We start from the raw sequence: 24,064 nt of genomic DNA, 5'->3' as shown, positions 1-24,064 counted from the left end.
ATTTGGTGCAATGGAAATTCATTGGAATATTTATGACAGCAGTTGCAGTGAATTATTTGAGCCTTCCTAGAATCTCCTACAATTGATTTTATTCTGGGTTTTGAGAATTTTAATTCCACAATTGTTGCGCAATCAATATAGAATGAACGAGTGATGTGAATTTTATGTTGCAAATAACATTAGACCCCTTTGAGAAAAAAAAAAGCTGTAAGTGGCATGTTTAAATTCATTCATTGAAAACATATGATTGAATAATTGTGCTTACAATAAATATTAATTTTTAAGTAAGGAGAAACAAATTTAACTACTAATCATTTTCAAGTTTTAATTTCTAATTTATGTATGTTTGTATTTGAATACATGCTTGTGCATCACATGTTTGCAGTTGCCTATGGAGACCAGAATAGGCAGTCAGATTCCTTGGAAGTATGGTAATAGGTAGTTATGAGACGCCCAGCATTCGTGCTGGAAATCAAATCTGGATTCTCTGAAAGAACAGCATATTCTTAGCTTTTGAGCCATCCTTCTATCCCTTTGTAACTGAATTTATTAATATACATGTTTACACACACACACACACACACACAGAGAGAGAGAGAGAGAGAGAAAGACAGAAACAGAGACAGAGAGATGGAGACAGACAGAAATAGGAAAGTCTCATTGAACCTGAAACTTGCCATTTAGCCTAGATTGGCTGGGTAATAAAGAACAGGAATCCAGTTAGCTCTACATTCTGGTACTGGGGTTATGGGCACACTTGGCACACACTACTTTTACGTGGGAGCTGGTGATTTGAGATCAGGTCTTCATGCTTACACTGCAAGTGCTTTTTCTCATTGTACCATCTCCCCAGCCTTTGTTGTACATATTTTATTTCATACTTCTGAGTCTGATTTAGGAGGTCCTCCACATTAAATAAAGGAGTGTATGTGTAGGAAGTATGTGAAGTTCTTAGTGTGGAACTAAATAATCTTCATCTTAGGCAAACGGTAGCACTGGAGCCTCTATTACATTGCTTTTCCTGTGGAGATGTGAACAATTGTCTATTCACTCCAAATCCAGCAACAAAGGCAGACCAAAGGCATGATTCAATTTAAATCTATCCTGCAGAACAAGTAGGTTTATTGGGTTTACTTACTAGGCAGTATGACTCAAAACCACCTGCATCATACAAAAGGCCCATCCCAGCATATGTGAGACCAAACTCACAGAGCTGCCTCATAGAGTTCTGCATTCAATTACCCTGCACTATACTTTAGCACTTCTGAAGGCCACTTTCAGTGAGGAGGCAGGAGGAAGTACTAATTACATTCCCAGTTGAAGTCCTATACCCTTCCATCTGCCCTACTAGAGACTACTGGCAGTTCCACTACTATTAACAGAGCCCTGACTATGAATATATTTAATATATTGTTTTATTTCATTGCCTGATAGGGGGTTCAGGGTTATCTCTGCTCTATGTTGGTATTGAAAAAGTCATGTTATGTTTATATGAACTAACTATACTAAAACAACTGGATACCCCAAACATCATGATTTACAACATTTTAAAAATCACTCTTATAGTCTCCTATCTTTCTCATCTATCTACCTATCTACCTGTCTGTGTATCTATCTATCTATCTATCTATCTATCTATCTATCTATCTATCTATCTATCCATCTATCCATCCATCCATCCATCCATCCATCCATCCATCCATCCATCTATCTATCCATCCATCTATATATCTATCATCTATCTCTGTATCTATCTCCTTCTCCCTCCATACTCCCCCATCTTTTGTCTTTTTCTCCACCTGTCTACCCAGCTCCCTGTTCTTTCCCTCCGCTGCATCCTACCTTCTCTTTCTCTGCCTTTTACCTCTCATTCCTTTTTCCTTTCTCCTTTATTTTACCACACAAACATGGATACACACAGAATATATATATATATATATATATATATATATATATATATATATATATATATATATATGTATGTATGTATATGTACAGCCCATTTTAGATTTTTCTAGTAGTCTATAATATCATATATGTCATATATCATAGGATATATCATAGGATATAGGGTATATCATTGGATAAACTTTACAGAAAAAGAGTTAGAGATATTTCTATTTCTACCTCTGCATTAGACCCTTTGTGACCTACTGAAGAAGTTCTTTGACCTTTCTTTTCCTGATGCCTTATCAGCAAAAATGGAAGTCATTATTCTATCATTTTTCTAGTTTACTTCCCAGGGAGACCTCCAAGATTCATTGGCTCATACAATGTATAAAGCATGTACTATATTGGGTTTTTTCAAAGCCTCAGAGTAAAAGGGATTATGTTTATAGGAAACTTTTGGAGAATATAAATATTTTCGTAATTACAATGTCCTCTTACATTTTTACTAATTTGTCTATTAAATTTATCATTTTATCAAGGATTCTTAAGTTTGTAAACCTGCTGCATTGTAAAAGAATTAAGCAACAAATTGATAAAGCAAATAGATTTGTTTGCAATTTGGCCAAACTGGGTGGGAAAAAAAAGAGATTCATAGTTTCTCTATACGTTTTCTGTAGCAGTGTTAGAATTTTATAGAAAAGATGAAATAAGCTATGAAATATATACTGGCTAATTTAAGTTGTCAGAATTGTGTGAAATTTCTTTTTGGGAAGCAGATGCTTTGGGGGCCTTTAGAGTTTTTCTCCACCTGTAAGATAACTTTAGATTAACACCAAAGAGCAGGCAGCACAATGGTACTAGGCTATCTTTGGTGTGTGTCTGTTTGTCTGTGTCTGTGTGTGTATGTTTCTATGTTTCAGGTGTACACAAATGTATAAATGTACACAGGCATGTACACCAGGAATAACATAGACTTTCTTTGAGACAGGATCTCAACAGTTAGGCTAGGATTGGCTGACCCTTGAGACCCAGAAAATCTTCTGTCTCTGTCTTCTCAACACTGGCTTTATAAGAGCACACCATCATTTTGGGCTTTTATATGGGTGCCTGGGACTCTAAACAAAGCCATCCTCCTGAGTGCAAAGCAAGCACTTTATTGAATTAGCTGTTATCCACAGCCCCTATCTCTGTTGCTTAATTTTGTATAATATATGAGTGGGAATGTGTGTATTATAGGTAAACATTTGAAAGAATATAAGTCAAAAAGTTGAGTGTTATTCCAGGTTGTTAATTTAAATCATCTTCTTGTTTATTTGTTATATTTGCTATAATGATCATGTTTGCAGAGTGAAGAACATTAAATGCTGTCACTTAAAAGGAATTCTATTTCTTTCACCCTAGCATACTTATTATGGAAATTTAAAACAATGAAAATGTATATTTTAATAATGAAGAAATATGGCAAAACTTGTAAACATTTTTTTATCTGTTATTTTTGCTGGAAACTTGGGTTCATAAACTCAGAGTCTCAGATTCTCTGGATTTTAGACAATTTAAGAAACAGATATTAGTCAAAGCAAATGGATTTATTTATGTTTTGGCCAAAGTGTGGGCAGTGTCTAATTTCCTCCCCACCATACCTATAGGCATCTCATAATTTATAGATAGATAGGAAGCTAGGCTAGAGAATATATAATTTAACTCTGAGCTAGACCAACCTATTCCAGGAACAAGGAGACCTGGGTCCTAGGTTTTCTCAGGGAAAGTGATTTCGTTGTTGTTTTGTTTGTTTTAATTTACATCCAAATAGAGAAACATGAGATTTTAAAGACCCACCACTTTGAAAGAGAAAATAATCTTGTTAGGTATAAGATTCTTACCCATTCTGAGCTTGCTAAGAATTCTTTGTTATAAGTCTGTTATTGCTTTGAGAAGTGGAGAATGCAGCCTTTTGTACCTTTTCTTAGAAGGTCAATTTGTACTCCTGACACCTGTGTTCCTTTTAATTTTGCAAGTAAAAAATCATGGTCTGACGATTGAAAGAAGAGGCACAATTGTCTCTTAGAATATGTCTGGATCACTGTCACAATGTTATATGTTGAACTTAGCTTGCTACTTCACACCCTGTTTACCTTTTTGTATTAAATTTTAAATATATTTTCTAGCTACAGGACCGCACTCAATTCAGTGACCAAGACTTGGCTACTCTTAAGAAGTACTGGGATAATGGTATGACCAGCCTGGGCTCAGTATGTAGAGAGAAGATTGAAGCTGTTGCAACTGAACTAAATGTTGACTGTGAAATAGTTCGGGTAAGACATGTTCAGTAATGAACAGCAAAAAATGAGAGCTTGAAAAGTAGCAGCATGGGTACTGCAAACAATATCATTAGTGACACGAATAGTGGGAGATATTGTTTCTTCTACATTATTTATTTATTTATTTACTTTACATTCCAATATCAGTCCCCCTCCCCCCAGTCCCCTTCACACTTCTCCACCCATCCCTTCCCCTTCATCCATCCTCCTCTTCTCATCTGAGAAGGAAGAGCCCCTACCCCCATTATCACCCCATTCTGACACATCAAGTCACTGCAGGACTAAGTACATCCTCTCCCACTGAGGCCAGACTAGGTGGCCCAGTTAGGGGAACAGGATCCACAGGCAGTCAACGGAATCAAGGAGAGCCTTCGCTTCAGTTGTTGGGGGACCCACATAAAGATTAAACTACACATCTGCTACATATGTGCCAGTGGCCTAAGTCCGAACCATGCATGCTCTTTAGTTGGGGTTTAGCTCTGGAATTCCTCCAAAGGTAGAGGTTAGTTGACTGCTGGACTTTCTGTAAAGTTCCTACCCTCTTCAGATTCCTCAATCTTTCTTCCACCTCTTCTACAAGACTGAGCTTCTAATATTGGGTGTGGATCTCCGCATTCTTTTCCATTGACTGCTGGGTGGCTCTCAGAAGATAGCTACGCTAGGATCCTCTCTGCAATCATAACAGAGTATCATAGTGTTAGGAATTGGTTCTTGTCCATGGGGTGGGTCTCAAGTTGGGCCAGTCATTGGTTAGCTCTTCCCTTAGTCTCTGCTCCATCTTGGTCTCTGCATATCTTATAGGCAGGACACATTTTGGGTCTAAGGTTGTGTGGGTGAGTAGTTGACCTTATCTCTCCAGTGGGAGTCCTGCCTGGCTACAGGAGGTGGTTACTTTAGGATCCATATCTCTCACTGCTAAGAGTCTCAACTAGTGTCACCTCAAACACACCCACTCCACCTCTGCCCATTGCCAATTTCTATTCTCTCTCCCCTGCTTTCCCTATATCTCATCCACTCATCCTGTTTCCATCTCCATCCCCTCTTCCACTGAGTTCCCACCCTCCATATACCCAAGAGGCTACTTTCAAAATCTATATTGTTTTGGCAGTTAGTTGGACTACTCTGATCAACCATTCAAAAAGAAGCCTGGTACTAGGGTTTTTATTAAGCTATAGTTCCTGTGGGGAGCATTGTCAGGGCAATTGTCTAAAAATCCTTTAAGTTATTTATTTAAAACTGCTAACTAGTTTTAAAGGTTTATTAAACACATAGCAAGTTCTGTAGAATTTGTTTGAAAAACTCTCCCTACTCCTTCCCTCCTACCTTTTCCAGTAGCTAGAGCCAAACATTTTTTACTCAATTAGATAGTCTCTTTGGTACTTACTGCCAATTGTGAAGGATGTCCTACATTTATTAAAATTAGCTATGAGGCACAGAAAGATTCAAAATATCAGTGGTTTAAGCAAACCTCTTTAATTCTGTCCAGCTGATATGCTGTCTACAGCTAGTATAAGATTGCTAAGGAAGCCACTTCTGTGGTGCAGTGCCTCTTCAAGATCCATTATGGTACCATATATAAGTCCAAGGTGTACAGCAGAGAGAAGAGAAAATATCAAGCGTATATACCAACTATTTTTCAAAAGGAAACTGTAGAATCTATCATTAAACACTTTCACTACCATCAAGTTGGCTAGAGTTTAGTCACATGGTCATAACATAAGTGCAAGGGAAGCTACAAATAGAGTTTTACTGTGTCAATCTTGTGTTCAGCTAAACCTGCTATTACTTTAGAAGAAGGGAGAACATGAGGCATATCTACCTAGCCCTCACAAGCCTCTTTATATTGCCACTTCATTTTTTCCATGCTAACCATTGTCTATTACATTTGCTGTATGTTCCAAGGCTTTAAAAATATTCTGACATTGTTTCATTAATCTTTTCATTCACCTTTGTTTATTTTTCTTCCCTCTCATCCTCCCTACATATTGGTTAATGTGATATTCATTATTAACATTGGGTTTGTTGGGGTGATCTGACCTGAGAAAACAGGGGCGATTCAGCCACTTTGGTCGACTATGCAAGTACTTTTTCTTCCTTACCTCTTTGTATATAGTCCTCCTGAAACAAAGGCTTGGTTAAAGACAGCAACCATTCTCAACAGAGATATACAATTCTTCTGTGAAACCAAATTAAGTAATGGCATTCCCTTGCTAGAATCACGAAACAAACATATAAAATACTAATATGATTATAATGTAAATACATAACACCTTTGAGTTATGTGCTATGATATTGTTTTTTATTACCTTTCATATACTTCATTCCCTTGGAATTTATAATTTATGTAGTTTTTGCTTTGGGTTTTTTCAGTTTTATTGGATTTTTTTGTATTTACATATCAAATGTTATACTTCACCATTCCCCTCTATCCTCCCCATCAACTTGCTTCCATGTGTGTGCAAGTCCTCTCCCAGTCACTCTCTCCACCTCAGTGTCTTGTTGTTGATGGTGTTGTTCTTCACATGAGATTGCAAACTTTTCATCTCTTTCAGTCCTTTCTCTAGTTCTTTCATTAGGGTCCCCGTGTTCAATCTGATGTTTACCTCCAAGCATCTGTATCTGTATGACTTTGGGAAAGTGTCTGAGGAGACATCCATGTCTAGTTTCTGCCAGTAAACACTTTTTGGCATCAGCAATAGTGCTTGGGTTTGGTGGCTGTATTTGGGGTAGTTCTCCAGGTGAGGCCAACTCTGTAGATCATTTCTTCAATCTCTGCTCCTCTAATTGACCTTGTATTTCCTCTCCTGTCTGTTTTCCCTTCTAAGAAGTACTTTGGCATCCACATTCTGGTCTTCCTTCTTTTTGAGCTTCATAAGTGCTGTGGATGATTTCTTGGGTATTCCAGGTATTCCAGGATACAACCCCCCCTCTTTTGGGGGGGGGTTGTATCCCCTTATAGTGAGTACATACCATGAGTGATATTTTGTGAGTGGATTACCTCACTCAGGATGATAGCTTCAAGTTCCATCCATTTGCCTAGGAATTTCATGAACTTGTTTTTAATAGCTGAGTAGTACTCCATTGTGTATATGTACCACAATTTCTTTTTTTTTCCAAGTTTATTTTAAAAAACAAAGATAAATGTACAGATTTTAAGCATTTATGCATAAAAGTATCTGCTGTCATCTGAATTTTTAATCTTAGCCATTCTTGTTGGTGTGAGGTGGAATCTCAGTATTCTTTTGATTTGCATTTCCCTGATGGCTAATGATGTCGAGCACTTCCTTAGATGCTTCCCAAACATTCGATATTCCTCAATTGAGAACATTTTGTTTAGCTCTGTACCCTATTTTTAATAGGGTTGTTTGATTCTCTGGTGTCTAACTTCTTGAGTTCTTTGTATACCTTGGATATTAGGCTTCTATCTGATGTGGGCTTGGTAAAGATCTTTTCCCAATCTGTTGGCTGCCGTTTTGTTTTCTTGGCAGCGTCCTTAGCCTTACAGAAACTTTGCAATCTCATTAAGTCCCATTTGTCAATATTTGACCTTAGAGCATGAGCCATTGGTGTTCTGTTCAAGAAATTTTCTCATGTGCCTATGTGTTCTAAGGTTTTCCCTACTTTCTTTTCTAATAGTTTCGGTATAAATTTAGTGTAAATTTAGTTTTGTCCTGGAATATCTTGGTCTCTCCATCTATGGTGATTGAGAGTTTTACTGAGTATAGCTGCGTGGGCTGACACTTGTGTTCTCTTAGGGTCTACATGATGTCTGTCCAGGATCTTCTAGCTTTCATAGTCTCTGTTGAGAAATCGGGTGTGATTCTGATTGGTCTGCCTTTATATGTTACATGACCTTTTTCCCTTACTGCTTTTAATATTCTTTCTTTGCTTTGGGCACTTGGCGTTTTGACTATTATGTGTTGGGAGGAATTTCTTTTCTGGTCCACTCTATTTGGAGTTCTGTAGGCTTCTTTTATGCTCATGGTCATCTCATTCTTAAGGGTAGGGAAGTTTTCTTCTACGATTTTGTTGAAGGTATTTACTGTGCCCCTTAGTTGATATTGGTCTTCTCATTGTGTCCTGGATCTCCTGGACATTTTGGGTTAGGAGCTTTTTGGTTTTTGCATCTTCTCTGACTGTTTTGTCTATGTTTTCAATGTTGTTTTTGGCCCCCGAAATTCTCTCTTCCATCTCTTGTAGTCTGTTCGAGATGCTTGCATCTGTGACTCCTGATTTCTCTTTTAGGTTTTCTACCTCTAGGGTTGTCTTTTTTAGTGTTTTCTTTATTGTTTCCATTTCTATTTTAAATTCCTTCTTCCATTCCTTCATCTCTTTTGTTCTGTTTTCCTCTAGTTCTTTGATTTCTTTGAGTGTTTTTTTTTTCTTGTTTCCTTTTTAAAAGCTTCTAATTCTTTATGCTTTTCCTCCCGTTCTTGTTTAAGTATCTCTATCATCATCTTGAGGTATGATTTCAGGTCTGAGTCTTCTTTTTCTGGAGTGTTTGGCATTCCGCTGTTTGCTGTATGTTCTTTCAATTTCCTCTTGCCATCTTGCTGTCTGTGATTATATGTGGTCTTGTTGTCAGTGATTGATTTCTGCCTTTCCTGTGTACCTGGCTTGTGTCCCTGGATCTCTGCTGTTCCTGGTGGCAGATGGCCTGAGCACCTGTTCTGCACACACAGGCCGCCTGGTGGAAACAGAGATCCTAAGGCAGGGTTCCTGCTCCCCTGAACCAATCGGGAAGGGGTGCACTTTATGAACACTAGGCACAGACCTCTCTGCTCCCTGGCTACTAGGAGCGCTTTCTCATCAGGCCTGTGTCCCTGGATCTCCGCTCTCCCTGCTGGTAGATGGCCTGAGCACCTCTTCTGCATGCACAGGCCGCTGGGTGGAAACAGATTCTAAGGCAGGGTTCCTGCTTCCCTGAACCAATGGGGGCGACACTTTCTGAGTGCCCAACAGAGACCTCTCTGCTCCCTGGCTACTCGGAGCGCCGTCTCACCAGGTCTGTGTCCCTGGATCTCTGCTGTTCCTTTTTAATCTTTTGTTAAAGTCCAGTTCTCATCACCTCCCTGGTCTGACCACCCCTGCCAATAGATCCTCATCCTATACTTCCCCTCACCCCACTCCCTGGGGCCTGAAGACTCTCCAGGGTTTGGTGCTTCTTCTCTTACTGAACCCAGACCAGGCAGTCGTTTGGGGCTGGTGTATCCTGCCTGGTTGGTGGCTCAGAGAAGAGAGGATGGGTTTTTAAAGGACTTTTTCTGTAGTAGTTGATAAATTGCTCTTAGGAAGAATTTTTACCAAAAAAAAAAATCTTCTTGAGATTTCAGGAGAAATCTTGTTAAGTACAGAGGATGTTCATGTTCCTTATTACAAAAGTGACCTTAGCCTCTAGATGACTAGTCAACTATTGCGTATGACAAAATTTTGACATTTTAGATATTTTTCTTGTTCTGTTACATTAAGTTACATCCTTGATTCATGGGAGCATTTCAAGACCTCCAGTGTATTTCTGAACCTGAAACACTTTGTATATTGATTTTAGTGTATGTATATATGTCTATCATAAAGTTCAGTTTCTACATTAGCTATAAGATATTAATGACAATCACTGATAGCGAACAAAAACAATTATAACTCTATATTGTGATTAAAAAGCCACTTGACTGTGGTCTCATTAATGAAAGTCAAGACAAATGTTTCTATTCCCAGACTGCAGTTGACTACTGGTAACTGAAGCTATAAACAGCAAAAGCAAAGATATGAGAGGATTATTATACTTGTAAGAGGCCTGGGAAGAAAACTTGGCATACTATTCATGTGATTTTAATTAAACAATATAGTAACAATGCACATGTTTCTTTAACTTGAAATATTTCTAGATTCCTGTCTATTGTTTATTAAATTATTCATTTAACAGCTGTGCATGGTGAATCTACATTTATCTTTTCCTTAGCTAAGCTATTCTATTGTTATTGTCACATTTTTTGGAATATCAAACATTTAATTATTTATTTTTTTAATTTGTTAACCAATCTATGCTACCACTCCACATTCAATCAACTAAAAATGTCTATATATTTGTATGTTTGTATATTATACTTATCTGTATTCTTTATCTTTTTTTAAATTGTAGATTTTATTTATTTACATTTTAAATGTTATCCCCTTTCCAGGTTTCCTCTCTGCAAACTTCCTATCCCATCCCTGTTTACCCTGCTTCTATTAAGATGCTCCCCCACCCACTCACTCACTCCTGCCTCACCTCTCTAGCATTTCTCTACACTGGGGCAACAAGACTTCAAGGAATCAAGGGGCTCCCCTCACATTGATTCCAGATAAGGCTCCTTCAGCACCTAACTCCTCAATTGGAGTTCATATGCTTAGCTGCAATCATCCTCAACTGTATCAGTAAGGCTCTGTCAGGGCCTCTGAGGAGACATCCATATCAGGCTCCTGTCAGCAAGCACTTCTTTGAATCAGCAATAGTGACTAAGTTTGGTGTCTGCATATGGCTTGGAAGCCCAGGCGAGGCAGTCTCTGGATGACCTTTCCTTCTGTCTCTGCTCCACAGTTTGTCCCTGTATTTCCTTTAGACATGGGCAGTTCTGGGTTAAAATTTTTGAGATGAGTGGGTGGCCCCATCCCTCAATGAGGGGGGTGCCTAACCTTTGGATATGGTCTCCACAGGTTCCCCCTCCCCTTTGTTGAAATTTTTAGCTAATGTCATCTGCATGAAGTCTTGGGAGGCTCTTGCTTTCCTGGCATCTGGGACTTTCTGGTGGCTACTCCCAGTCCGCCAACCCCCATTGCTACACACCTCTGTTCAATTTCCTGGCACTCTGTAAATCTCTTCCATCTACTCCATCTCCTCCCATACCTGATTCTGCCCCGCTTTTTCTCCTCCCCCTTTTCTCTTCCTCCCATGTCCTTCCTACCCTCTACTTTCCTTGATTATTTTGTCCCCCTTCTAAATAAGACTGAAGCATTCACACTTTGGTCTTCATTTCTCTTGAGCTTCATGTGGTCCCTGAGTTGTATTGTGGGTGTTCTAAGCTCTTTGCATAAAATCTACCTATCAGTGAGTACATAACATGTGTGTTCTTTTGTGAATGAGTTAGTTACCTCACTCAGGATGATATTTCCTAGATATATTCATTTGCCTGCAAATTTCATGAAGTCATTGTTTTTAATTGTTGAGTAGTACTCCATTGTGTAAATGTACCACATTCTGTATCCATTTCTCTGTTGAAGGACATCTGGGTTTTTTACAGCTTCTGGTTATTATAAATAAGGCTGCTATGAACATGGTAAAGTGTTTGTCTTTGTTAGATGTTCTGTATATGTCCAGGAATGTTATAGCTGGGTTCTCCAGTAGTACTATCTCCAATTTTCTGAGGAACCACTGGACTGATTTCCAGAGTGGTTGTACCAGCTTGCAATTCCACCAACAATGGAGGAGTGCTCCTCTTTCTATACATCCTCACCAGTATCTGCTGTGATCTGAGTTTTTGACCTTAGCCATTCTGACTGGTGTGAGGTAGAATCTCAGTGTCATTTTGAGTTGCATTTACCTGATTAAGGATGTTGAACGTTTCTTCAGGTGCTTCGCTGCCATTCAAGTTTACTCATTTAGGAATTCTCTGTTTAGCTCTGTTCCCCATTTTTAATAGGGTTATTTGGTTCTTGGGGTCTAACTTCTTGAGTTTTTGGTATATATTGGATACTAGCCCTCTATCAGATGTAGGATTGGTAAAGATCTTTTTCCAGTCTTTTGTTTGCCATTTTTCCTATAGAATTGAAGACCCAGAAATGAACCTACACACCTATGGTCACTTGATTTTTGACAGAGAAGCTAAAACTATCCAGTGGAAAAAAGAGAGCATTTTAAACAAATGGTGCTGGTTCAACTGGTGATCAGCATGTAGAAGAATGAAAATTCACCCATTATTATTTCCCTGTTCAAAGCTCAAGTACACGGAATCTAATAGAGAATGTGTAGAAAAGCTTAGAACACATAGGCAAAGGGGAAATTTTTCTGAACAGAACACCAGTGGCTTATGCTCTATGATCAAGAAGCGACAAATAGGACCTCATGAAATTGCAAAGCTTCTGTAAGGGAAAGGACACTGTCAAGAGGATAAAACAGCTACTCCCTCTTAGACCAAAAAATCCTGTTTATAAGTTCTCTGGGTCTCCCTTCACTCAGTCATGTGGCCATCACAAATTGCTAGAGCAAAATAATGTTAAGTGCGATGTTGTAAGCAAGTGGCAAAAAAAAAAAAAAAAAAAAAAAAAAAAAAACCTTGGGGACTGCAAAATCTAAGATTAAGATGCCAGCTAGCATATGTAATGTCCAGCCAGGGCCCGTTCTAGACAGCTATTTTTTTTCATGGTGGAAGATATAGCATCCATTTGTTTTTCCTTTTAAGTAGCAGTAAATCTATTCTTGAAATTCACCCTCATGACCTAATTACCTCTAAAGGGCTCCACCTCTTAATACTGTCTGTCACCTTACAGGTTAGAAGGTAATCATACTAATATGGTTAGAGAACATTAATATTCAAATCATAGAAGATTACTGCATTTGTCTATTAGTCTTTACAATCAAAATCTTTACCATTACATTTCTCTTTTGAATTGTTCCCATTGCCTTTCAGAGTGAACACATTGAAGGCAGACTATATAACTTGGGCTGGCTGGAAACTCATTGTAGGTGCATTTTGCCACTCTGGGTTCTGTTGTTTAGTTTTGAGGAGCATATAAAACTATTTTGAGCCTTAGAATACAAAGAAAAAAAAACTCAAGTATTTCCCAATATTCACATCATATATTTTCCTTTGTGATTATACATGAGAGACTCACCACTTCCAGGAAAGGTACAATAGATGAAGATAAGCAGAAACTTGATTTCTCTTTTTTTTTCCTTTTTCTTCTCCTACTTTCAGGTTTTTGATGTAAGACAAGCATCCTAAAGAGAATGTATCTTCTTCCAGTTGTGTATGCCTTCATTTACATAAGATCTTTGGCTATAATTATTGTAGAAGAAAAAGGTCTGCATTACATTTTCATAAGCAACAGTACTTACTCACAGATAGGAAATAGAGAAAAAGCATGACAAATAAAAGGAGCTTTGGTGAGAAGGTCAAGTTCTTGAGATTTTCTGAAGTCGAGCAATTTATTTGTAATGAGGCAACATTACGGGAAATGAAAACTACTTTTTAAACTAGTGTTTTTCCTTAGTGGCAAAACTAGCCAATTTAAGAAAATTGCTATATAACATCTATAAGAATTTTCTCTTGGATTACTTTTCATATAAGACAATATGTTTGTTTTAGAGTTCATGTTTAGTATACACTGCTAAATAAATCTAAAGTTCTATATTTCCTGAATTTGCTTCCTTAGTCCCAAATCCAGCAAATATAAACAAAAGCTAGCCTTCTTAAACTAACAGAATAATTCTTCTGTTTTGGAAGACATATTTTTATTGGATTTTTTTATTTACATTTCAAATGTTATCCCTTTTCCTGGTTTCTCCTCTGGAATCCTCCTAACCCATCCCCCACCCCATGCCTTTATGAGGGTGCTCCCCTACCCACCTACTCCCACCTCAATGCCCTGGTATTTCCTTCACTTGGGCATCAAGCCTTCACAGGACCAAGGGCCTCTCCTCCCTTTGATGCCCGTTAAGGCCATCCTCTGCTACATATGCAGCTGGAGCAATGGGTCCTTCCATGTTTACTCTTTGGTTGTTGGGAGCTCTAGGAGTGTCTGGTTGGTTGATATTGTTGTTTTTCTTATGGGGAAACTTCTTCATTCATTTCTCTAACTCCTTCATTGGGGACCCTATTCTCAGTCTAATAGTTGGCTGTGAGCATCAGCCTCTGTATTTTTCAGGCTCTGACAGAGCCTCTCTGAAGACAGCTATGCCAGGCTCCTGTCAGCATGCACTTCTCGGCATCAGCAATAGTGTCTGGGTTTGTTGACTTTATATGGGATGGATCCCCAGGTGATGCAGTCTCTGGATGGCCTTTCCTTCAGTTTCTGCTCCACATTTTGTCTCTGTATTTCCTCTTGTGAGTATAACAAAGAATATAATAATAACAAAGAAAACATGAAGTTGGTAGGGCATATGTATTAGGAGGGTTACAGGAAAATTGGAGGGGTAAGTAGGTGTTGAAAGGTACCTATAATCATATTTTATTTACATGAAATGCTCAGAGAACCAAAATTAATGAAAAGTAAGAGTTTTAGAATCCAGGCATGGTGACATACACACCTGGAATTCTAGAACAGTTAAAATGGATTCAGGCAAATCCCTGGGGCCATCAGTCCAGGCAGACAAGACTTGTCCAGACATTACGCTCCTGGCTAGTGAGAAATCCTGTCTAAACAGGCTGGATGAAGTGACGTATACCATTTGACTCTAGAATTTGGGAGTCAAAAGCATTTGTTTTTCTGAGTATGAAGCCAGCCTGTTGTACATAATGAGGTTAAATAGTGAGACCCCTTCTCAAAAAGACAAAAAGACCAAGTGTGCCTGAGGAACAACCAATGAAAATGATACCCAAACACACCTACAAAACTACAGCTTAGAAAAATGACTTAGGAGCTTAGTTCAATGAGTAAACATTTGCCTTGCAAATGTAAGGACCTGAGTTTGAATACCCAGAACTAGTGAAAAGCTTGTATGATAATATGTGTCTATAATTACACATTCCAATGTGAAAGCCAGACTGACACCCAAAGTTGTTCTCTGACCTCCACAAGCACAATGGGACAAGAATTGATCTTTACATGTGCAAATACATACGCACAGAGATACACATAGTAGTAGCTTCTAGCATATGAGTCCTACACATACTTTATTAAGTTTATACATATAGTTCTTGACGAATGGAATATAGTCTAGGACTAGGGGTAAAAACTTTGCCTACTATGCATGCTGGATTTAATCCTCAGCACCGCAAAAAGAAGGGATGTGGAGAAAATAGTGTAATATTTTAATTATAACTTTAATACCTTCACTTTTTGATATAAGGTCTGACTTATGTACCCTGGCTGTCCTGGAACTCACTATGTAGACCAGGATGTCCTGGAACTGACAACTCTTCCTGCCTCTGCTTCTAGGGTGCTAGGATAAAGGTGTGCCACCACACTCAGGTTGGTATAAATTTAGTTTTAATATAGGAGCACAATTGGTTTCTTTGTGTTGATTAGTATTCTCACATATTGCTTCATTTACTTATTATTTGCAGGAGTATTCCTTGGGAACTTCTGTATAAACTATATCCTATAATCTGCAAGTGTGGAGAGCTTTAGTTCTGTAGTTCTTCCTCCCTGATCTGAATACACTACTATATTTTCCTTAATTAGTGTGTAAGTTAGTGGATATCTTGTTTACTCTCATTCTTAGAATTTTTTACATTCTACTTCCTATCATTAAACATAAAATTATCTACAGGCTTTGAGGTCCTGGAGATTTCTTTTACAGAGTAGTTTTTAATGATGAAGTAAATTTTCTTAACAGTTAAGATGCTGTTCAAGTAATTTGTTTATACTTCGGTGATTTGCAATTTTGAAAGAATTGCTCCATTTTATCCAAGTCATCCAATTGTGTGTTTACAAATGTTTATATGTCCCCATATTGTTTATTTTGTGTCTACAAAGTCTACAGTGATATACTCTGGTGTATTAATTCTGATATTAATAATGGGGACCATGTCTCTTTTGCTTTGCTAGTCTAATTGCCAATGTCACTTATCATTTCAATTAATTATGTTTCATTTTTATTCATTAATACATGTTTCTTTTTTATTAATTATTTGATAATTCCATACATGTATATGGTGTATTTTGATCATATTAATCCCAACACCGCCATAACTTCTCTCAGATCCACTCCCTCCCAATTTTATGTCCTCTTTTACCCTCTCTTACATAGATTCTTTTCTTATACAATATAATTCGAACACTTTATCCCCTCCCTCTACTCCTCCCAGTTCCTCTCCACCGCCTCTCCCATCCTGATGCACTTCCTTTCTCTACTGCATGTCCTCTTTTAAAAAAGAAAAAAAAATAAGCCACTGAGTCCAGTTTGTATTGCCTATATACTGTGGATGTAAATCCATCAATAGGAAGCTGTCAACCTACCTATAACTTCACCCTTAAAAACAGCTCACTTTTCTTACCTCAGAAACCATCAACTGTTAATAGCTCTTTAGCTCAGGGTTCATGAGCCACTCTACCCTCCATGTAGAAAAGGTGGTTGGCTTGAGCTCATGCAGGTCTTGTGCATCCAGCTACATCTGCCACAAGTTCATGAGTACAATAGTTATGTCATATCCAGAGGACACTATTTCACTCTAGTCTTCCCAAACTTCTAATTCTTACATTTCTTCACCTCCTTCTGAAATGTTCCATGAGCCTTGGAGGGAGGGGTGTTAACACTGCTTTTGAAACAGTAGATCTCTGCACTTTGACTAGTTGTGAGTTCTGTATTAACTCCCATTCACTATCCATGCACTTCTCTAATAAGATCTGGGAGCTTCACTAATCTGTAGGTAGAAAGATAAAATTTTAGGGAGTAGTTTGATGCCCATCAAGTAAAATAATAACAGTATGTTCACCCATACTCCTCACCCATGTGTTCTTAATCAGATTCATAGAACTAGGTGTACATTTCTTCTCATGGAGCAGACCTTAATCCAAGCAGAAAATGGTTGATTATTTCTATAATATCGGTGCCACTATTTCAGATAAGAGAGCATTTAGCCATGCTGACCATTATTGTAGCACACAGCAGTCACAGCTGGATAAGACAGTTGTTGACTTTTTGCTCTCAGCAACCAACATAATACTTTCTGGTTCTATTAAATCTAGCCAGCAGGAGGAAGCTTCCTAGTCAGTATCAACGTGATTTCTCCAAGTTCTGTGATCAGCAATAAGGTTCTACCATCAAGTTCTGGTAGGCAACTAAGAGCAATGGCAGTAGTCTCCAAGTTCTGAGGGCATCTGACATAACCCTGACCAGCAACTTAAGGGGAAGTGTCTTAAAATTTTAAAGATGTTTTATATTTGTGCTACAGAAAACCCAGAATAGAAACCTGGGTTACACACTGAGATAAAATATTTGTCAGTCAAATATCTGACAAAGAATTAATACATAGAGTATTCAAAGAACTCTTAAATCACTATCTTGGATATTCAGTTAAATACCTCAATTAAAAAAAGAGAAATTTCATCAAAGAGGGTATATGAGTAGCAAATAAATATATGGAATGGTGTTTAAGATTCCTAACCATTAAGAGAATGAAAACGAACTCCATGAATTTCATTGATGGAGTACTTAGTTGATGGAGTGCTTAGCATGATGATTACTGTGGTTTTATAGAATATATATGGCTATATAAGGCTTTTTATAGAAGCTTTATATGAAATAGCCAAAAGCTGGGCAAGGTATATATCTAATTTTTTCATATATATCTTGCTAATTAGCCCTGGCTGGCCTGTTAACTCCTTGTGTATCCCAAGTTAGCATCAAATTCACAGAAGTCTATACTTCAGCCACCTCAGTGCCAGAATTATTGGCATGCACCACTATACCCAGACTACTGTTTTGAACAGTGTTTTATAATTCTGTAAGACATGTCACAAGAAACAATGTTAACGTTAACAATAGACCAAATTTGCTCTGAATTTTTAATTTTTCTGACAATTGGTTTTACTTTAAGGGGAGCACAAGTTACATTGTGAGCTCCTGCCCTGACTGGGTGACAGATTGAGACCCTGTTTCAAAAACAACAAAAATAACAAAAGTCAAGTCTAAGGATGTAGCTCAGTAGTAACATATTTTGCTCCCTGGATTTAATTCCAAATACTGACTAAAAACATCTTCAGTTGGTTCTAAATGTAATAAAACCAATCATTTAGACTATTAGAAACAAGTATTTTTGAAGCCAGGCATACACAGAGAGGGCACAGTTTTATCTAGGAAGAGTAAAATTTGGAGTGGATTATGAACTATATTATAGTTATAGCTATAAGCCTTATTTCATTGAAAAAAACACTTTTTCCTATTTAAATATTTGGTGAATTGTTTTCCTTGGAAACAATCAACAACAAAAACAATAGAAACAGGAACAAAATCAATCTTCAGGAGCCTGTATATCATGTGAAAATCTAAATATTAAAAAGAAACACTTCTGCTAAAAAATTAATGAAATTTTCATTGTTACATTTCTTTTCTAATCATATTTTTTGCCTAATTTCCTTCTTATTCTAATGCCCAGATTTTCTGAAATTTCTTATGTTTTTCTTACAAAGACTTGGATTGGGAATCGAAGAAGAAAATACCGCTTAATGGGAATTGAAGTTCCACCTCCAAGAGGAGGCCCTGCTGATTTCTCTGAGCAGCCAGAGTCTGGGCCTTTGTCTGCACTCACACCAGGAGAGGAAGCTGGGCCTGAAGTAGGAGAGGATAATGACAGAAATGATGAAGTGTCCATCTGTTTGTCGGAAGCAAGCTCTCAAGGTACTTTACTGCACCTCCTAATAACAGCCTTTGGAAATTTGATGTATTTTTACTTGCTTTTCAGTGTACTGCACTTTAAGTCTAGAGTGTTCAAAACATATGACCAAGCATTTGAAAAGAAACAGATTTATTTTTTAATGCTTCTATGTAAAAAGTCTTCTATATCAAGTCATCACAAAGAACATTCATCTATCACAATAGTGATGCCCTACTTTAAAAAATGTTAGTTATTACAATAGTCCTTATACAAAAAGCAGGTAAATTATTATATTTGGCATGCTCAGTCAGTTAGGTGAGAGCTTACAAATACTTGAATAAAAGAGAATATGGTATATTATAATAAAAATAGGCTTGTGATCTGAAATACTAGGTGCCACTCAAAGCTTTTCTACTAGCAAATTGTACAATTTTGGGCAAAGCATTTAACTCAACTCATTAAACTCTTTTCTTTACCTGTTAAATGAAGTTAAACTAGACCATCTTTACAATACATCCCTGAGTAAGACTGTATCCCATAGAATAGATTAATACCATTTACCCAAGAAGAATATTTTATTCGACTTCAAGCATATAAATAAATACTCCTATTATAATTTTATTAAAATGTTTATTAATATTTACTTTACATATAATAAAATATTCTCTGTAAATACACAATCCAATTATTTTCAGCAAAGTTTATGGATTTGCACCACTTAAGTTTAATTTTAGATATTTTTTATTACCCCAGGAAACTTGCCATGTTTAGTTATTGTCCTTTGTGTCCTCAGCTTCAGGCACACTAATCTGCTTTCTGACTATGTAAGTGTCATTTTTATGTTCTTTCTTTGAATCTGATAATAAATCTGTAGTCTTCTTGGATCTGTACTTAAGGAATTTAGAACCACTCATTTTCATACTTACTTGTTTCTTTTTCTATTTTTCACTGCTATCAGTTCAGAATACTGGCAATTAGTTTCTGGTTTATTTCTCTATTTCACATCTGTATATGTGTATGATGTGCAGGTGTATTTGAGTGTGTGGGGGGGTACCCATGAACCCAGGGGTCTCTTTTTCATTCTAGCCAGCATGTTCTGGGAATTCTGTCTCCATCCCACACACTGAGCTGGAATTGCTGGTGAACGACCATACTTAGTTTGGTCTTTATGCTTGTTTATATGGCAAGTGCTTTACTAACTAAGCCATCATCTCTCCAACGCCTTGTTTAATTTATGCCTCTTAACTAGAGGTTGGAGGAAGAGAGAAACACACATACATTTTTGAGACAACTAGCCTTGAACTCACTCTTCTTTAAAGATTGATCTCAAATGCCTGAGCCCCCATCCTTTACCTCCCAGTAACTGGGATTGTTGCCTTTTTATATTAGTCATCTTCAAGGATGGCATTATTTGTGGGGTATAAGATTTTATATTAAGGTAACTACTGGTTATATAAAATCATTTTTAGTAATTAGGGCAATAATCAAATTTGACAGTAGCCCTAACTTTTGTGCTATTACTGAGTCTTTCTGTGAGCTCTGAAATATTGGCCAGTTACTTAGGATACCTCAGAAGCTCCAGTGAAGAGTGGATTCTGGATCACTAGGAAACATTATCACCCTAGGTTGAAAAGTGGGCTGAACATCTCTTTTTTTTTTTTTTTTTTTTTTTGATTAGGAAAATAAATAACATATTAATGGAATAGGTTTATCAAAGTGACATTATATAGGAACACAAGATGTATTATTCAGGTGATGATATTTGAATTTTACTATTTTGAGGTAGAAGCTCTCATTACTCCTGGTCCTCCTATCACCACCTCCTGTTTGGGATTTTGGGTGGTAGATTTTTCGCATATAATTTTTACATTGTCATACATAGCAGTATTTTTCCTTTGTGGTTTCTGACTTTGCAGTCCTAATTATAGACTCTTCTTGCCCTATGGATGTGAAAATAAGCTCATATATTTGACATCCTTATGGTATTAGTTTGGCAATTGTATAAAAATTTCATTGAGAATTTACTTCACCTTAAGATTATGAGGAAAATACCTAATTTTAGGTTTTCAAATAGTTAAGCAATTGGTGCACACTTATTTATTGCATGATTCATTGTTTAGTTAGTTGCAGTGTAGCTTTTAAAATGTGTCCATATGTATGTGCAGGTATACATACATATACACATGTGAAAATTATAAGCTTCATATTGTGTTACATTAATCTCTTTTTAACTGTGACTTTATAAAATCTCTTAATATCTGATAAAGCTTTACATTTTAGCTCTAGGCAAACTGTAAAATTATTTAGCTCTATGTTTTTTCACAGTTTCTTCCTTAACTTTTTTTCAAAATTTTTATTCCCATCACATTAAATAGACTATCATTAGGAAGATTAATTCAGTTCGCAGTTCTGAATTTTAGATAATAACGGAACATAGAGAACTGTTGGGTAATATTGGTCTGGCGCTCAAAAGAGATCTTAAATCAGAAGAAACATGGTAATCTGCCAAACTGAGGCCAATTAGTACCTACCCACAGAAGTAGAGTTTTAATTTAGAAAATTAAAATCAAATAAACAAACAAGACAAGACAATGGAGAAGGGCTGTGTGTTGAGAAATATTTACATTCTGGGTCCCCAGGAAAAAAATTAGCCACTGAAAGAACATTCACGAACAACAGAACTGGATAGTATGCCATTACTAAATCCAAGGAAAGAAAAAGATTTCAGAAATAAGAGGGGTCATTATCTCAATGATCTCATAGAAATTGAGTAGAAAGGAGAGGCCATTGAATCAGTCTTTAAGAGGTTCTTTGCAAAAGCAATTAATTGCATGCCCAGGGGACAGGCAGGCAAATTGTAATGGGGAGAATAATGAAAGGGAGAGAAAAGCTGTCACTGTGAAGAGGGCAATGAATTTTAAATCCAGGTGTTTCAAAGATTATCAAATGTGCATATTCTTTCTCTCCAGCTTTTTCTCTTTACTCTCCCTTCTCCCTCTTTCTGCCTCTCTTTTCTCCTCTCTCTCTCACCTGTGGTTGCAAATGATAAAGGAGCTCAGGGTGTAGGCAAACTGATGTAAGCTTAAACATCATCAAGAAAAATAAGTGTTTCGTGATTTCTAAGGTGGTTTGTTCTCATATAGTTGGTCCAGTAAATATATGTTTATCTTCTGTTAGTCTTTCCAAAATAAGATGAGACATGAGATCCTTGGGTTATTCCCAATAATTATATGATGGGGTCTTTAGAGCCTAATGCCCTACAGCTATTTGAAGTGGGTAGGGAAGATGGGTTTGTCTGTTTATCTGAAAGGGCAGGATTGCGCTGAGGAACTATTCTGATACTTAGGCCCCTGAGTGCACAGTCCCATTCCCAACTGCGGCTTCTCCTTCTGAAACAGAATTTTAGAAAATAAGCACTTAATGGGGAAACGGCAAATGTTAATTTTAAAGTCTGCGTTAATGGTCCCCATTTAATAAACCGCTGCTTCTGTAGTAGGGTCCTTTGTCATATAATAGTGTGTTGTCTAGATAGCTGGCATAGTAATCAAGACCTAATGAGAAAAAGGGAGAGAGAGAATTTAATGTATGAATCAGAAAATACATGATGAGAAGTAAGCAGTTGCCTAGAATTTCTCCCGGTGGCTTGTTTTTTACAAGCACACAGTAACCTTTTCATTCTCCTCAAAAATTGCTGCAGAAAAGCATTTTCAAGGACTGGAAGGAGCCCTTTTGGTGCTGTTTCCTACTAGGTCTGTACAGCGTCTTCATTTCACTGATGGAGAATACTAATCTGACTGTGTTGACAGTGTTTGTGAGAACTAGTTGTATCATCTGGCTGAGACTAAAACCTACCTTTGAAATATACTGACCTATTCTCTTCCAGATCACGAAAATGTAGCTTGATTATGTTTACATTGAGATTTGCATTGATTCCCTCTAAGAGATGTAGAGATATTTTCAACCTAACAACTACAATTCAGACTACTAAAACACAGTTAGTTGTTCATTTAAAAAGTTTGGAGTGTTTTAACTATCTAAAAGAAGAAATGTCTTTAAATTAGTGCTTCTATGTTACAATACGTGTGAAAGCAAACATCTGAACGTAATATACAGTTTTCTTTCCGGGTCTTTGTAAGGAAAAATATTATCCTTCAAACTGTAAAAGGACACAGTCTTTGTCAGTAATAAAATGTATGCATGATGCTTTAACAGTTTCACATGTAACTCTTTGTTTCTGAACAAGCATGTAGGTCTCTGACACAGACCTTCTGAATCACCTCAGTTCTGCCTTCACCTTCCTTTCCCCCTTTCTTTTGTTTTCCTGGGAGGGAGTGAAAATAGGCATGGTAGGATTGATTTGTGCAATATGGAAACTTTAACAAAAATACTTGGGTAACTAAGAAAATTTAAAGGTTTTCACTATCCTGAGAGTCAAATTGCTTAAAGTAAATAATATTTACAACATTATGTTTCTAGCAGTGAATCTTTTACAGCTGTATCTTAATATGTGGGGTATATGTGGTGTGGGCATCAAAAGATAAATTCTCTATGGCTTCATGTGAGCTTAAGCTACCACCTAGAGTGCCCTCTGGAGTTTTCACTGATTAATTCTACATTTTATTTTCAATTAGCAAAGCTGCCCTTTGTGTGTGTGTGTGTGTGTGTGTGTGTGTGTGTGTGTAAAATTACCAAGACACACTGACAGTTTTTATATCTCAAACCTTTGCTAATGTTGAAAGTATCTATATGCAGAAGAAAACATTCCTTATTTAGAGTATTGTGTTTGTGTTACACCTTATTTCAGAAGCCTGAAAATAGCTTTTATATAAATTTTCTAAAATAATCAAACCATACATAAAAATGCTGCCAGTGAACTGAAACTATGTATAAAGTTATCAGTAAATCTGAAGAAGAAGATACAGCAATCCTATAAGGAATAGTACCAGTAATGATCTTGTTTCTGAGACCACTATCCCTAATATCAGAACTGCAGCTAAATCTAATGACAATTTTTCCTCTTTCCGTTTCATTTCATCACTGATTATGTAGGACTTGAAATGTCTGTGACTTGAAATGTCTCACTAATGAATAGGTAAACTTTTCTTTGTCTAGGAATCATTGTTTTTATAAAATTTTAAATTGACTTTTCTTACATTTCACAAATAAATGGGATCATGCAATTTATTTTCTTTCTTTCTTCCTGCCTGGCTTATTTCACTTAGATAACATCCCCTGGGTTCATTCGTGTTGCAGCAAATAGCAGGGCAAGGAAGGTCAAATATATCAAATGTAATAAAAGAGTGGATTTTTGAATGGGGTAGGAGAATGGGGAGATGGAACTCA

At 37.1% G+C, this 24,064-nt stretch overlaps 1 protein-coding gene across 1 annotated transcript in view; it reads left to right on the top strand.

Moving 5' to 3' along the window:
• HDX (highly divergent homeobox) overlaps positions 1 to 24,064 on the top strand; it is a gene marked incomplete at both ends in the record, with an annotated part of 92,844 nt that overhangs the window by 47,704 nt on the left and 21,076 nt on the right. The window contains 2 exons of the mRNA XM_080910504.1: positions 4,056 to 4,202; positions 18,537 to 18,744. Coding sequence (XP_080766630.1) covers positions 4,056 to 4,202; positions 18,537 to 18,744 — 355 coding nt within the window. The remainder of the gene's footprint in view (positions 1 to 4,055; positions 4,203 to 18,536; positions 18,745 to 24,064) is intronic.

This window comes from Micromys minutus, assembly GCF_963924665.1.
Source record: "Micromys minutus genome assembly, chromosome: X".
In the NCBI taxonomy this organism is placed as follows: Eukaryota; Metazoa; Chordata; class Mammalia; order Rodentia; family Muridae; genus Micromys; species Micromys minutus.
The sequence above is the reverse complement of the archived record's forward strand: the minus strand, read 5'-3'. Positions and strand labels throughout refer to the sequence as shown.